At 37.1% G+C, this 15,667-nt stretch overlaps 2 protein-coding genes and 1 pseudogene across 5 annotated transcripts; 2 read left to right on the top strand and 1 right to left on the bottom strand.

The window, feature by feature from the left end:
- Positions 1-8,896, top strand: part of LOC100779806 (uncharacterized) — an 18,158-nt pseudogene extending 9,262 nt beyond the window's left edge.
- A 1,155-nt stretch (positions 8,897-10,051) lies between these two features.
- On the bottom strand, positions 10,052-12,545 carry LOC100500463 (uncharacterized). Its single transcript, NM_001251562.2, is given in 5 exon segments — positions 10,052-10,359; positions 10,565-10,650; positions 10,765-10,846; positions 12,217-12,317; positions 12,433-12,545. Coding segments are annotated over 5 exon segments (564 nt in total). The 5' UTR covers positions 12,475-12,545; the 3' UTR covers positions 10,052-10,106.
- A 319-nt stretch (positions 12,546-12,864) lies between these two features.
- LOC100803896 (ubiquitin fusion degradation protein 1 homolog) lies at positions 12,865-15,551 on the top strand. 4 transcript variants are annotated; one of them, XM_003547223.5, is made up of 10 exons: positions 12,865-13,022; positions 13,113-13,158; positions 13,415-13,489; positions 13,931-13,955; positions 14,065-14,097; positions 14,210-14,331; positions 14,440-14,570; positions 14,653-14,876; positions 14,983-15,230; positions 15,358-15,551. In XM_003547223.5, the coding sequence occupies exons 2-10, from the start codon at positions 13,156-13,158 to the stop codon at positions 15,451-15,453; spliced, it is 957 nt and encodes a 318-aa protein (XP_003547271.1). In that variant the 5' UTR covers positions 12,865-13,022; positions 13,113-13,155; the 3' UTR covers positions 15,454-15,551. The 4 variants fall into 4 exon arrangements, with proteins under 4 accessions (XP_003547271.1, XP_040865798.1, XP_014623873.1 ...); XM_014768387.3 differs by having other exon boundaries at positions 12,963-13,022; positions 13,935-13,955; XM_041009864.1 differs by having other exon boundaries at positions 12,914-13,022; positions 14,210-14,570.
- Positions 15,552-15,667: the final 116 nt, after the last annotated feature.

The following is a 15,667-nucleotide window of genomic DNA, read 5'->3' as shown; positions in this document are numbered from 1 at the left end:
CCTAACAATAATAATGTCTGAATGAATAATGCTAAGGAGAGGATTGGGTTTGTGACCTGCGCCGTGGAGCAATCAAGGAAGGCGTTAAAGACGGGTGGCGGAGATGATGGTGGAGGCAGTAACTTCGGTGGTGGTGGTGGTGGATGTGGTGGCGGGTGTGGTGGCAGATGTCGTCGTTGATGACAAACAGAGGAAAGCCGAATCTTGACGGCGAAAAAATCCAAACTGAGCGCAGATGAATCTGATGCTTGATGGCAGCGTTGCTGAGCAGGATGGTGTCATTGCCGTAAGGGATTTCGTGGCAATGGCCGTGACAGTAACAACGGTGGGCGGTGCGAAGTGATGGAGGCAACAGACAACTAAGCTAGATGTGGCGGTTGGTCGAATGAAAGCGTAAAAGCGGTAGCAGAGCCATGGGTGCGACTATTTTGAGTTCGGGATGGTGGGAAACAGCCAAGGGAGGCGGAGCTAACGTGGGTGCTGTTGTTGGTGGTGGTTTGGGAGGAGATGGAGATGGAGTGGATGCTGTTAAGGTCTCCACAGGTGGTGGTGCGTCTATTGGGAATGAGTTGGGAGGAAAGGGAGTGGGTATGAGAGCGGATAACTGGTCAAGGATGACGTCAAGCTTGGCGGTCATCGCTAGAGTCTTGGTGGTCATCTCCAAAGTTTGGGTGGTCATGGAGGATAACTTCAGGGTGAGGTGGTATACAACCTTTTCAAGGCGGTCTAGGGTGGTCTGGTGGCTGTAGTGAATGAGTATGATTAAAGGTAGGGGTTTCGGCAGGTAGAGGTAGCCATGGGAGGCAGCCATGGATGGCAGGTCGAACCAATTTGTTAGGAACAAAGGACTGCACTATGCTATGCTAACTACAATAAAAGGTAATTCATAATTCTTCCTTGTTTGTTTCATTCATTGTATTCCTTTTTATAATGTTTAAAATGTCTAATACTGATAATAATATCAATTCTGTTGTAACAGAATTGGATTATGATTTGGAGTTGTCCCCTAACAAGCAACAATGCTAACGGAATTAGACATTACTGTTGGGTTCCTTCACACATAATCATTTACGTATGTTGGTTTGGTATGGGTGCGGTCTGTCTGGTATGATGTGGTTTGTGGTGGGCTGTTGTTGTTGCTATCAAAATCTAAGTAGCACAATTTATTACATACATTTTCTATCATGTATGTATTTTTTTTGGCACAATATCATTATTTTAAAGTTAAATATATAATATTTTTAATTAATTTATCATGTATATTTGGTGCAGAAGTTAAAGTTATTTTTTTTATTAGTACAAGGAACTAAAAGCCCAAATTAGAAATTACTAGGAAATGTGACAGCTGCATCTGCCAGAATTGCAACAAAAGTAAGCTATGTTTTCTCGAAATATATGAGTGTGTAGGTTAGTAAATTCATATATATATATATATATATAACATCTTTCATTCAATAACTTCACTGCTATGGCTGAATCAGATTCTATAAGAACCTCTCCTAAAGGATATGTAAACATTATTAATTTTAAAATATTTATGTTTTTAGGGACTTTAATCTGATTTTATCTTATATATAACACACTAAAGATAATATATCTGTCTTCGTTAAAATAGTACGAAAAGGAGCTTGGCGGCTTTTGCTGCTTCCTTAATACAAAAACAATGCATCATTTTATAAGAAAAGGTAGGACCGCATATCACCGAACAGTGTCGGTTACACTTCAGTTGAAGATTTTCTGAGTTTACGAGGTACTCTACTCTGCAACAAAACTTGTACTTGGTTTGTCCATAGTTAGATTCATTCATCAGGGTCTTTATCATGATTGATTTTCCTTAATTCATTTCTTATGATGAATATAATGATTACCATCACTAGACGCAGCTATTTAAATTTCTGAATCTTCCCTGCTATTATTAATCCCTAGAGTATATATTGTTCTCACTTTGTTCATTTATTCCCGTTCCCATTCTTGTTTCTTGTTCTGTCTTTGGTTCCCGTTCCAAGTTTCATTGACAATCCTAGTCAGATACTGTGTGCTTCTTAGAAATATTCTTCAGAGATACATCTCTTCTAGAAGTCTAATGTCATGGTAGAGTTCAACATGCTTTCTATTAACTCTAGCAGCAAAGAGGTTTTAGTTTGAGTTTGAATATTCATCTTCCCCTTCTTCCGGTGCAAGCTCAAGTGGAGAATCCATGGAGTTTACTAAGTATTCAAATCCCATCCTCAGATACATAAGCGACATCCTCATGGACGAGGAAGACGACTTGGAGTGCAAACCCTGCATGTTGCAGGAATGTTTGAGACTCCAGGCTGCTGAAAAATCCTTCCATGATGCCCTTCTCCATCAAAACCCTTCTCCTTTCCGTGATGAAAACACTTGCATCACGGACTCTGATGAAATTTTTGGTCGCATTCCAAGTTTTGTGAGCAGTGGCAGCTGCACCACAGATAATTCATGTGAGTCTGACTTGCTCAACGGTGTGAGTGAATTTAATTCTTCTTTCCTACAACTACAAACCCCTCTAGTTGATTCCCCAGAAGACGGTTATTTTCATGATGGAACCTGGAATCTATTTCAGTCTCATACAAAGCCACTGATGGTAGAAGAGGGTACTCCAGCTTCAGCACTAAGAGAAAAGAGAAGCCATGGGATGGATGGTCATGCTTCTCATGAAAAGGAAGGAAGAAGAGGTAGCAAGGTTTCAGCCATCTTTTCTGACGACTCAGAGCCACGAGAGATCTTAGATGAGGTGCTGCTTTATCAAACTGGAGGAAGTCAACCACTCTATAGTGCTCCTACTGAGCCATCACAAAGGGTTGATTTAGGAAGGTCCAATGGAAAGGCAACACGTCTACGTTCAAAGAAAGTGTCCACCAACATGGAGACAACTGTGGATTTATGGACCCTTCTGACTCAATGTGCACAGGCAGTGGCAAACTATGACCAAAGAAATGCGAATGAATTACTCAAGCAGATTAGGCAACATTCTTCACCTTTTGGGGATGGGCTTCAGCGTTTGGCTCATTACTTTGCCAATGGCCTTGAGACAAGGTTGGCTGCTGGGACCCCATCATATATGCCCCTAGAAGTGGCAACTGCTGCTGACATGTTGAAAGCTTACAAACTATTTGTTACATCCTCTCCTTTGCAGAGGTTGACAAACTATTTGACAACCAAGACAATCATCAGTCTTGTGAAAAATGAGAGCAGTGTTCATATTATGGACTTTGGCATTTGCTATGGTTTTCAGTGGCCTTGCCTTATCAAGAAGCTCTCAGATAGGCATGGTGGTCCTCCAAGGCTTCGTATAACAGGAATTGATCTTCCTCAGCCGGGATTTCGGCCTGCAGAAAGGGTCGAAGAGACCGGGCGGCGTTTGGCAAACTTCTGCAAGAAGTTCAATGTCCCTTTTGAATACAATTGCCTTGCACAGAAATGGGAAACTATAAGACTTGCAGATCTCAAGATAGACAGGAATGAACTAACTGTTGTTAGCTGTTTCTACCGGCTGAAGAACTTGCCTGATGAAACTGTGGATGTGAAGTGTCCAAGAGATGCTGTGTTGAAGTTGATAAGGAAGATCAATCCAAACGTGTTCATCCATGGGGTGGTCAATGGCGCTTATAGTGCACCCTTTTTCCTTACTAGGTTCAGGGAAGCACTTTATCACTTCTCATCACTGTTTGATGTGTATGAGGCTAATGTGCCTCGTGAAGACCCGCAAAGAGTGATGCTTGAGAAAGGGTTGTTTGGAAGGGATGCCATCAATGTCGTAGCGTGTGAAGGGGCTGAGAGGGTTGAGAGACCGGAGACCTACAAGCAGTGGCAGGTTAGGAACCTCAGAGCTGGGTTCAAGCAACTCCCTTTGGATCCTCAGTTGGTGAATGATGCCAAAGATATTGTGAAGAGGGAATATCACAAAGATTTTGTGGTGGCTGAGAATGACAAGTGGGTTTTGCTGGGGTGGAAAGGGCGTATTCTGAATGCCATTTCTGCTTGGACTCTTGCTTAAGCAATGTCCAGACATGTCTTGTAACTGGAAATGCAATAATCTTCTCAATGCTATGCTATTTCTCTTTCTTCATTTGATTTCGCATTTCAGATATTTCTGTTCAATTTACTTCCTAGCTGGCATGAGTGTGAGTTTGGATAGTCTCCAAAATCATGTTTGGATTGTTTTTAAAATTATGGTAGAATTAATTATGATACAAAAAAATCATGATAGAGTTGAAGCAAATAGGAATAACTTTACTTCTATCAAAATCAATTCTATAATAATCAATCAATTATGTAAAATAAATTTCTTTCAAAATCAATTTTATCATCACTAATCCAAACACACACTAAGTGGTAAGACATGACATATTTCCTTTTTTGATGAATCACAAATTTACTACTCATGGTAAGAAAAGGGAGAAGAAAATAAGAAAAGGTACACCACAATGGCAACCGAATCTAGGAAATCATAGGATCAAATCAAACAGCAGGTAGATTTGACTAAAAGTAGCAGACAATACTGTCTCAACTAAGAATTGGATAAGGACATCTTCATTAATGAGCCACGTTTTACACTGTCTTCTATGAAAAATAAGCGAGCCTTTACATTCTGCTCCTCAAGTCTGCAATATATACTGCGTTGTCTCTTTTGTTTGTTTCTTGTAAATAATCAGAGCTTTCCTAGTTAAGTTAATTTATCAATGAACGGAACCATTTCAAAAGCCCTTCAATAGAATGTATGGATTTCCCACATACTAATTACTAATTAGTGTTGTGGAGAGTCCAATCTGGCAAATGCACAAACTTAACTTTGCTAACTTAGATTGCAGCATTACTTAAAACTTTGACTAGCCCCCCGTATTTCTCCACGAGGTTAACAACTCAAGACAGTATATAAGGAGGAGAGGCTGATGAATCCTTTCTCTGGACAAACAAAGTAGCAAAGAAAAAGAAGACGGAGAGAGAAACTCAAAATTAAATGAATTAGTATTTCACTTGTAACCACCTTACGTTTTAATATCATAATGTATTCAATAAGCAAAAGCAAATTTCCAAAAGACCAACAGTTTCATAGAATACAATGTATAACGATACAAAAAAAAAAAAAAAAACACGCAAGGCTTTTGTTTTAACCCTTTAATCTTGAAGTATTCAATCTAAATTAGCAGGGTAAATCCTGAATCTTAAGATGAAATTATGAAGGTCTTTATACCAATGGAAAAAGAGCATATAGAACCACGATAAATGCTCAAGGTCTGAAGCAGAATCAAACCTAGCTAACTTCTATGCTATCAAATGATCACTAAGCTCATCTACTTTGTGTTGACACTAGATGGTCTAAGCACGTTCCAGTCCAGCTTATCTCCACTCTGTTTTGCAAAATTATTAAAAAAAATATTATTGATTATATACATATGATTTTAGAAGTACAAATGATTAAATACAAGTAAAGAAAAAGTGTTTATAAGAACATGTGGTTGACTAGACTAAATATTTGTATTTCTTAAGGAACATTTCACGTTCCAATGTTATGAATGAAAAAATAATTAAAAACAAAGATATTATTAAAGGTGATCAGTTATATTTTATAAAAAAAATCATTAATATTTTACAATGTTATAGTGATAAAGAAAAAGAAAAAATATGATTTTTAGATATTTAGATAAAACCTAATTAACATAATTTAATACATATTTTTTCTATCATGTATATTTGGGGGCAAAAGTTAAAGATATTATACAAATATTCTTAAATATTTTTAATTACTCAAAAGATAAATATTTAATATTTTTAAAAATAATAAATATTTTCAATAAAAAATATTACATTGTTTTAGTACTATATTCTTAACTTAAACACTTAACTTATAAAATAAAAAATATTAATAATTTTTTTTCATGGTACATTTTAATAATTTTTGTTTATAATAAAAGAAAAAAATTACTTGAATTTTATTTATAATATCAATTTAAAAATCTTGCAATAATTTTTATATAAAAATGTTCATTGCAAGTAATCAATAATTATATAATTTTAAATAGTTTTACACTTTACCTTAGCATTTTACATACATTTATAGATAAACTATTTTTCCCTTGTCTTATGCTTATTATTATTTTTCGTAATAATATCTTCTTATTATTTTTTTTAAAGGAACTTCTTATTAAATTTTTAGGAAAATATAGTTTAGGTTTTCTCTAGTTTTATCTTGTAACGCACGAAGATATACATATACTAGTCTACATTAGAAAATAGTCCAAAAAGTGGCTTGGCGGCTTTGACTGTTCTTCCCAGAACCTTCCTTGGTAAAAAATCACGCATCATTTTATAAATTCTATATAACAAAGGTACGACCCCTTATCATCCAACAGTGTTGGTTTCACTTCGATCAGTTGGAGATTGTCTGAGTCTACGAGGTACTCTGCAACCAAACTACTATTACTACTTGGTTTGGTTTCCCTAAGTTAGATTCACCATCAGGTTCTATAGGCATTATTATACTATAATGTTTTTACTCTAATTGATTTACCTTCATTCATTTCTTATGTTGTATAAAATGATTATCATCACTAGAGGCTGCTATTTCGATTTCTGAATCTTGCCTGCTATTATATTGAATTGATCCCTAGTGTATTGTTCCCATTTCTTTCATATGATCCGGTTCCTGTCCCTGTTTCTTGTTCTGTCCTTGGTTCCTTGTCAATTATTGTTGGCTTCTTTGAAACAATCTGAACTTCTTCAGGTACATGTCTTGTAATTTCTTGGTCGAGTTCAACATGAACTCTCTTGTGCAAAACTTTAGTGGTCCTATCACGGAATTTTCAAATCAGAACCAAGTAGAGAAGGGGTTTGACTTTGAGTTTGATGATTCATCTTCTTCCCTTTCTTCCGGCGCAAGCTCAGGTGGAGAATCCACAGAGGTAACCAAATACTCCAACCAAATCCTCAGATACATAAGCGACATCCTCATGGACGAGGAAGACGACCTGGAGCGCAAACCCTGCATGTTGCAGGAATGTTTGAGACTCCAGGCTGCTGAAAAATCCTTCCATGATGCTCTTCTCCATCAACCTTCTTCTCGTTTCCGTGATGAAAGTGTTAGCATCACAGACTCTGATGAAAATTATGGTCGCAATGCTAGCTTCGAGAGCAACGGCAGCTGCACCACTGATAATTCATGTGAGTCTGTCTTGGTCAACGGTGTTGGTGAATTTGATTCTTCTTTCTTACAACTACAAACCCCTCTAGTTGATTCCCCACATGATCCATCTGGGGAGTCACCAGGTGTTGGCTTTTTTCATGATCCATTTGTGAAGTCACAAGCTGCTGGCTATTTTCATGATGGAACCTGGAATCTCTTTCAGTCTCAGAGTCAGACCAAGAAGCCACTGATGGTGGAAGAGGGTTTTTCAGCTTCAGCACCAAGAGAAAAGAGAAGCCATGGGATGGATGATTATGCTTTTCATGAACAAGAAGGAAGAAGAGGCAGCAAGGTTTCAGCCGTCTTTTCGGACGAGTCAGAGTCACCAGAGATCTTAGATGAGGTGCTGCTTTGTCAATCTGGAAGAAGTCAATCCCTCCTTTGTGCTGCTGCAGAACCATCACAAAGTGTTAATTTAGGAGGGTCCAATGGAAAGGGGACACGATCGCGTTCGAAGAAAGTGTCCACCAAAGCCGGCACAGCTGTAGATTTATGGACCCTTCTAACTCAATGTGCGCAGGCCGTGGCAAGCTTTGACCAACGGAATGCAAATGACTTACTCAGCCAGATTAGGCAACACTCTTCAGCTTTTGGGGATGGACTCCAGCGTTTGGCTCATTACTTTGCCAATGGCCTTGAGACAAGGTTGGCTGCTGGGACCCCATCATACATGCCCCTAGAAGGAACAACTTCCGCTGATATGTTGAAAGCTTACAAACTATATGTTACATCCTCTCCTTTGCAGAGGTTGACAAATTATTTGGCAACCCAGACATTGTTAGTCTTGTGGAAAATGAGGGCAGTGTTCATATTATTGATTTTGGCATTTGCTATGGTTTTCAGTGGCCATGCCTTATCAAGAAGCTCTCAGAAAGGCATGGTGGTCCTCCGAGGCTTCGTATAACAGGAATTGAACTTCCTCAGCCGGGATTTCGGCCTGCAGAAAGGGTCGAGGAGACTGGACGACGTTTGGCAAACTACTGCAAGAAGTTCAATGTCCCTTTTGAATACAATTGTCTTGCACAGAAATGGGAAACTATAAAACTTGCAGATCTCAAGATAGACAGGAATGAAGTAACTGTTGTTAGCTGTTTCTACCGGCTGAAGAACTTGCCTGATGAAACTGTGGAAGTGAAGTCTCCAAGAGATGCTGTGTTGAAGTTGATAAGGATGATCAATCCAAACATGTTCATCCATGGGGTGGTCAATGGCACTTATAGTGCACCCTTTTTCCTGACTCGGTTTAGGGAGGCACTCTACCACTTCTCATCACTGTTTGATATGTTTGAAGCTAATGTGCCACGTGAAGACCCAGAAAGAGTGATGCTTGAAAAAGGGTTGTTTGGAAGGGATGCCATCAATGTCATAGCGTGTGAGGGGGCTGAGAGGGTTGAGAGACCGGAGACCTATAAGCAGTGGCAGGTTAGGAACCAGAGAGCTGGGTTCAAGCAAGTCCGTTTTGATCCTCAGCTGGTGAATCATGAAAAGGAAATGGTGAAGAAGGAATATCACAAAGATTTTGTAGTGGCTGAGGATGGCAAGTGGGTTTTGCTGGGGTGGAAAGGGCGTATTCTGAATGCCATTTCTGCTTGGACTCCTGCTTAAGCATTGTCCAGAAAGTGTCTTGTAACTAGTAACTAGTTATCTACTCTTAGGTCGGTTAATGAAAATGCAATAAACTACTCTTTTCTATTTTGCTTTCTCCATATGTTTCCACATTTTTAGACATTGCTGTTGAATTCACTTCCTAGCTGGTATGGCATGACACATTTCCTTTCTTGATGAAGCACAAATTTACTACCGATGGTAAGGAATGACAGAAGCAAAAATAAGAAAAAAGGACATCACAATGGAGACTAAATCTAGTAAACCATAGGAACAAACCAAACAGAAAAACAGCAGTTACATCTGACAATACTCTCTCAATTACGGATTAGACAGGGACATCTTCATTAATGTACCACGTATTGCACTGTCTTCTGTGAGAAAGAAGTCATCTGCCTTTACAGTCTGCACAATACTGCACTATAAACAGTATTGTCTGTTTGGCTTATTTGTTGTAAATAATTAGAGTCCTAGTTAATTTATCTATGACTCTAACCAATTCAAAAGGCTTTCATAAAAGTTGTGGGGTTTCCACAAATGAGTAGTGACACGAGAGAGTCTAATCTGGTGAGTGCACAAATGAGTTGTGATGTTTACAATGGTCTCAACTCTCAAGACTGAATCATCATTTGGAAGCCAACACACAATTCATATCAGGGGGCAAGTGGCTGATGAAGACTTTCTGAGACAAAAATAGCAAAGACAAAAGAACGAAGAGAAAAGGTCAAAATTATAGCGTTTGCGGAAATGAATTACAACGTGTTTGCTTTTTTTATAAATCTTAATTTGACTCACAAGCGAAGTAAAACAAAAGGCAATAGCTTCTACGTATCGTATTTATAGATATTAACGTGATTTATGACAACACACTCATTGTACGCTACATTTATGAAGTTGTTCATTTCGGCGTCAGTCTTGTATTGTGTAGAATATTATTAGCGTACGTACGTATGTAACCATAAACAAAATATTTCACTTGTAACCACGATACATTTTAATATCAAACTATATTTAATAGCTAAAAGCACATTTCCAAAAGACTAACAATTTCATAAAATACAACATAAGATGATACAAAAAAACACTCATGAGGCTTTTGTTTTAGCCCTTTAATCTAAAAGTATTCAATCTAAATTAGCAGGTTAAATCCTGAATCTTAACAAGAAAATGTGAAGGTCTTTATACCAATGGATAAACAGCCTAACAAAACCACGACTAACGATATAAATGCCCAATGCCTGAAACAGAACCAAAGCTAGCATAATTTGTATGCTATCAAATCAAATAATCAATAAACTCATCTACTTTGTTTGACACTAGATGGTCTTAAAACTTTCCAGTCCAGCTTATCTCCACTCGGTTTTTTCAAAGTACCCAAACTATTGTTTGGCAATGATTGTTTATCATCATGATCGTTCTTTGGTGATTTGTTAGGATATTGTGCTTCACAAATTACTTCAGATTGTTTCCTTTTAACATTGCCGTTAACCTCCACACTCTTTTTGTCCATGTTGGCACATTCTGGACCTTCTACTGAAGAGCTATTTTCTCTGAAACAATGAAAACAAAACCAAATTAAAATTCAGAGTCATAATCTGAGGAAATTTTACAATAGTTGTCCATTAAATTTAAAAAAGACCAAGCCATGAGGAACATTAGATAGTTAAACCATAAACAGAGAACCTTCAGACCCTTGATGAGGGGAAAATAAACAGAATCAAATGTTCACATGGAAGTTTAGGCAAAGAAACCCACCTGATATTGATATTTGCATTTTGATTTCTAGACATGGTAGTTTCAGCTGCTGGCTGGTGTAGTCTTGCTTCTTCCTCATTTAATTTCTAAAATGGTAAGGCTTTTCGCATTAGAAAAGAATCAAAAGAGAGATCATGAGATCTAGTTCTCAACTAGGAGAGTAAAGAAACAGCTTAGAAATTCTTGATCTTCAAACTCACATCAACTGAAGGATTGAAACTTTGAAATGACATTCGACCTTTAGGTGCTCCAGGATGGGGATCACCTTCCATTATAACCACACTACATATGTGTAGAAAGCCAGTCAAGTTTAAAGTAAAAAAATAAAATAGAAATAACTGAGCAGGATGAAGCAAGTAACTGCAGATGAGAGGCAATTATATACCAAAGTTGAAAAGAAAAATTTGGCAGACACATTGCTTTATTTAACTTTGCTGTTTTACAGGGTAAGGTACAGAAAGGTTTGGGTAAATTGTAAGGGCTACAAGTGAAGCAACAGTACATGCCCCGATACTTAATCCAATGTGGGTACAATACAACACAGTTACAGGGATACAGAAAATTATTAAAATTTCAAGATACATTACAGTTTATATATCGTTAGAGGGCCTTTTTATATGATTAAGAATAGATATTGAACATTAGATCTTATAATAAATGGTCAAGATTAAAACACTTAAGTTATGAGTTTTAAAAAATTCACATGATACAAAAATGCTTTAAAAGGAGACTCAATGATTTCTATTTAATGCATAATTATATCAGTGAATGGTGATCACAATTGAAAAAAAAAACTTGTAATCATAACAAAAGACTATAGTTACATACCTTTCTCATGCCCATTATCAGACTATACTCTTCTACCAATGAACATGTCATAAAGTTACATACTTTCCCCAACCCGTATCAGAGCCATATGTAATTTTAGTCATTTTCAAAGCATGGGAGTTGTATTCCAAATGTCTTTTTTTTTTTTTTGGAAGGCAGTTGTATTCCAAATGTATCAGTTAATAAAATTTTAAGATAAGTAACAAATTGGAGGATACTCCTTGAATGCATATCTAGGCATATCGTTAGCATTACGGTATCAGTGGGTATGACGCTGATACTTCAATATAACAGGCACGTATATCCCACCAGCAATTACTGCATACCAGCTCACAATTTAAAAGCAACTGTTTTTGTAATGCCTTATTCATTATTTGAAGACTACCGCTCTTTCAATTAGCAGAAATCAAGCGAAACTCATTCCACAACACAATCATAAATAAAATATATAAAATTTTCAATATCAACCTTGGGTTGCTAGCCTACAACTACAAGAAATAATGGATGTTACATCACAAATGATTGCCATGAGGAATCTCATCTTCAAAAACCACTTCTAATATCATCAATTGTTTCACTAAAAGCCTAAGAGATTCTAATAGAAAACGCCAGTTAAATGGCTATTGGCAGAGATACAAATGCTTAACCTCACAACTAACAACACCATAATTTGAATTTCACTTCTAAAATGCACCGGTCATAACAAACAAGGGCAACTAGACAATCAATATAACAGCCTCAACGAAAGGAAGTCTCAGAACTCAGACCCATGTGTGGCAAAAACTAATCACTACAAATTATTTGAATTTAGGAAAGAAAATTACCACTTTCTAGTAACAGCAGTGGATGTGCCAACACTGACATCAGGTCTGATCTCTTCTTCTTTCTTGGTTTTCTCCTCTCTCAGAGCCGCCCTTTGCATGAACTGTCCAACATCGAAACAGAGCCAGGAACAACATCATTAGTCCCTAAATTTTCACCTCTAATCTTGAAGCAAACAATTCTACGTCAAATCTCACAAACAAGCAATGAAAACTTACCTTCAAGTTCTTCAACGTGCTTGAAAGCTCTCGCCTCGCCATTATACCTTCAATTCAACTTCGTCTGTCAAATTAATCTCTTCCTCTTCCTATGAACTCGACCACAAGCACGCAACCTTAACCTAGGTCCTCTGATTTCGTTAAGGTGATTTTATTTTGTGTTGTTTTGTCTCAACTGAAAACTTAAAAAAAACATCGAATGAAATGGCAAACTTGTCCTCGAATGGCAAACTTCCGGTAGCTTCTCCGGAAGAAGGTTCTTCCGGTAGAATAAATTGTTCTATCGGAAGAACCTTCTTCCGAAAAAATAATTATTTTTTTTAACAGGGGCAATTTTGCCCATTCACTTAATTGCTGGGTGCACCAGCAATGTTGTTGGGTGCACCTAGCATGTCCCGTGTTATAAACGAGCCAGTCTAATAACATCTTGGTTTGATCCAGCCCATGAAAGGGAGAGATTGCACACAGAAAAAAGAAAAACAATCACAGTCCTAACCTATAAAAGCTGTAACCGTGTGTTCTTCCGAAGCATGTAAGCGGTGTGGTGACTCTCGGGTTTTACAACGCAGCTTTTCATCGTTCAGTCTAAGGTAACGTTTCACAAAAATTTCTCATACGCTCATATTTATTATGTGATTGGATCGTGATCATTGGCATTTGTTTATCTTTTTTTGTTTCAGGCACACGCACACCATCAAGTCATCTTCTGGTCTGCTGATATCTATGGTATGTTGACTTGCTACTTTTGAATTTTGTGTGTTGTGATTGTAATTCTTCAAAAAAATAATAACAATTGCAAATTTGAATGGATTGGGACTGATTGGCTTGATAGAGAGAGTATTCGACCACATGCCTTGGAACTTAACTGTCTAAGTGTTAGACAATTTTTTTCTTTTGATCACATAAGTCGTGATAATTTTGTTGCTCCTACGTTTGTGTGTTAACATTTTTTTTTCGTTTTTCTTTAAACAAAAAATTGCAGGCATATTACAGAGATGATCGATTTGCAACATTTGAACAGTTTTATCGTTGTTACCCTGTCTCCTTCATTGAGAAGGTACGATCACTGATTTAGCCTTATGTCAATAATAACTTCCTTTGCTAGTTTCTTTCAGAGGAAATAAAAGAAGAGGTGAGAAAATTTTGAAATTTGAATTGAGGAGAAAAATTTTCTCTTCTATCCTCCTATTTTCTTTCCTCTCATCCAAACATGTCATAAACTATTTCTATTCACAAAGTCAACATATTCCTTGGGATTTATATTTGGGCCTGTGATTGATCAAAGGGGTCTGATCTGTGATCACTGGCTATAGATTGTGCCGACCAAAAAAAACTGGCTATAGCTTGCTGACTATGCTGGTTTATGAGTGGCATTGCAACATCCTTTATATGCATACAAATTTGTGCTGCGCACTCTTTTTAAGAAAAAGAAAAATGTTTACATCTGCATGTGATTCAAATTCTTAAACTGATTCCTTGTCCTCTTAATTCTATGCAGCCAGATCTGGAAAAGGGTGATAAAAGTATGTACCCACAGCTTACATTTCACTACTCTGATTCAAAACATGTGTGAAACTTTGATATCTTGTTTTTGCCAATAGAATTTCTTATGACAATTTTTGTTGCCTTTAGTTATCATGCCTCCCTCAGCCCTTGATCGCCTTGGTAAGTCATTATTTGTCTGGTTGCAACAATTTGATTCATTCTTTGTCCTGCTAAATTACTAGGCTTATTCATCTAAACATCTATCAAGATTTTTACTAGTTAAGTTTTTCAGCGTCTTTGCACATAGAGTACCCCATGTTATTTCAAATTAAAAATCCTTCTGCTGAAAGAGTTACTCACTGTGGGGTGCTAGAATTCGTATCTGATGAAGGGATCATATATATCCCATACTGGGTATGTCGTTTCCTCTTTGTTTCTCGTATTTTTTCTGAACTTTTTTTGCTTAATGAATTTTCCTTCCTTTATTTACAGTTTATAACGTTCCTCTGTTTTTGTTGTCAGATGATGGAAAATATGCTCCTCCAAGAGGGAGACATTGTAAAAGTGAAAAACACCAACCTTGCAAAAGGAACGTATGTGAAGCTGCAGCCTCACACAAAGGATTTTTTGGATATCTCCAATCCAAAAGCCATGTTAGTATTTCTTTTCTAATATCTAGTTATACCTTTAACAGTGTCAATTGATATTTTCTTTCATTCTCTTGATTATTTGCAGCTTAGAGACTACACTTAGGAGCTACTCATGTTTAACAACTGGTGACACAATAATGGTTCCTTATAACAACAAGAAGTATTACATTGACATAGTTGAAACTAAACCCTCTCCTGCAGTCAGTATAATTGAAACAGACTGTGAAGTTGATTTTGCTCCACCTCTTGATTATAAAGAACCTGAGAAACAAGCAAAACCTGTTGTATTTGACAGGAAACGACCAAAAGGTTGTCATTCTTTTATCATATGTTGAAAGATGCTTTTATCAATTTTCTCAGTTTTATTTAGCAAAAAATTCATTAGCAGTTTGTGATTATATTCTTTGTATTTCAGTTGAAGATGAGCCGCCAACAAAGATTGCCCGGTTGACTCCATTCACTGGTTCTGGAAGACGTTTGGATGGTAAACCCTCAGCACCATCAGTTGAACAAACATCCTCTCCAGAGTTGAAACAGAGACAAACTGACAAAGAAATCAAGGGTTCTGATTCTAAGTCATCAAATACCGTGTCTCGTAGACATTCAGGAAAGCTTGTGTTTGGGTCAAATGCAACTACATCTGACATTCAAACAACACCTAAGGTAGTTCTTAGCAGTGGTAATCTTCTGGAGAGACAGAGAAAAGCCCTAAATCTATGATTCATTAACGTGATTTTAGATGCATTTGCTTTACGTAAGACCATCTATAACCAATATTAATTGTTTTTAGGTTTCTCAAGAAAACACCAGTCAAGAGAAATCTCAGAAGGAAGAAGAGCCAAAATTCAAAGCCTTCACGGGAAAGAAGTATTCATTAAAAAGTTGATCCTTGATGGGCTATTTTTGTGTTGTTTTTTCTTTTGATTTACGGAATATTAGTTGAGACAACATTGGTTGGATCTTAATCCATATTCCACTCTTGCATATTCATGTTTTTTTTATGTCATATATATTCGTTAGATTTACCTCGGGAAACAAAAATTTATCACTTTTGACAGTCCAAGGAATACCTTAGTCCAAGATTACAACTACAAGATCAT

The sequence above is a fragment of the Glycine max genome, chromosome 15 (assembly GCF_000004515.6).
Source record: "Glycine max cultivar Williams 82 chromosome 15, Glycine_max_v4.0, whole genome shotgun sequence".
NCBI classification, from domain to species: domain Eukaryota; kingdom Viridiplantae; phylum Streptophyta; class Magnoliopsida; order Fabales; family Fabaceae; genus Glycine; species Glycine max.
The sequence above is the reverse complement of the archived record's forward strand: the minus strand, read 5'-3'. Positions and strand labels throughout refer to the sequence as shown.

Coding starts and splice junctions, on each gene's coding strand:
- LOC100803896 (XM_041009864.1), top strand. Junction 13,490..13,930: donor CTGTCTCCTTCATTGAGAAG/GTACGATCACTG, acceptor AATTCTATGCAG/CCAGATCTGGAAAAGGGTGA. Junction 15,231..15,357: donor ACATTCAAACAACACCTAAG/GTAGTTCTTAGC, acceptor AATTGTTTTTAG/GTTTCTCAAGAAAACACCAG.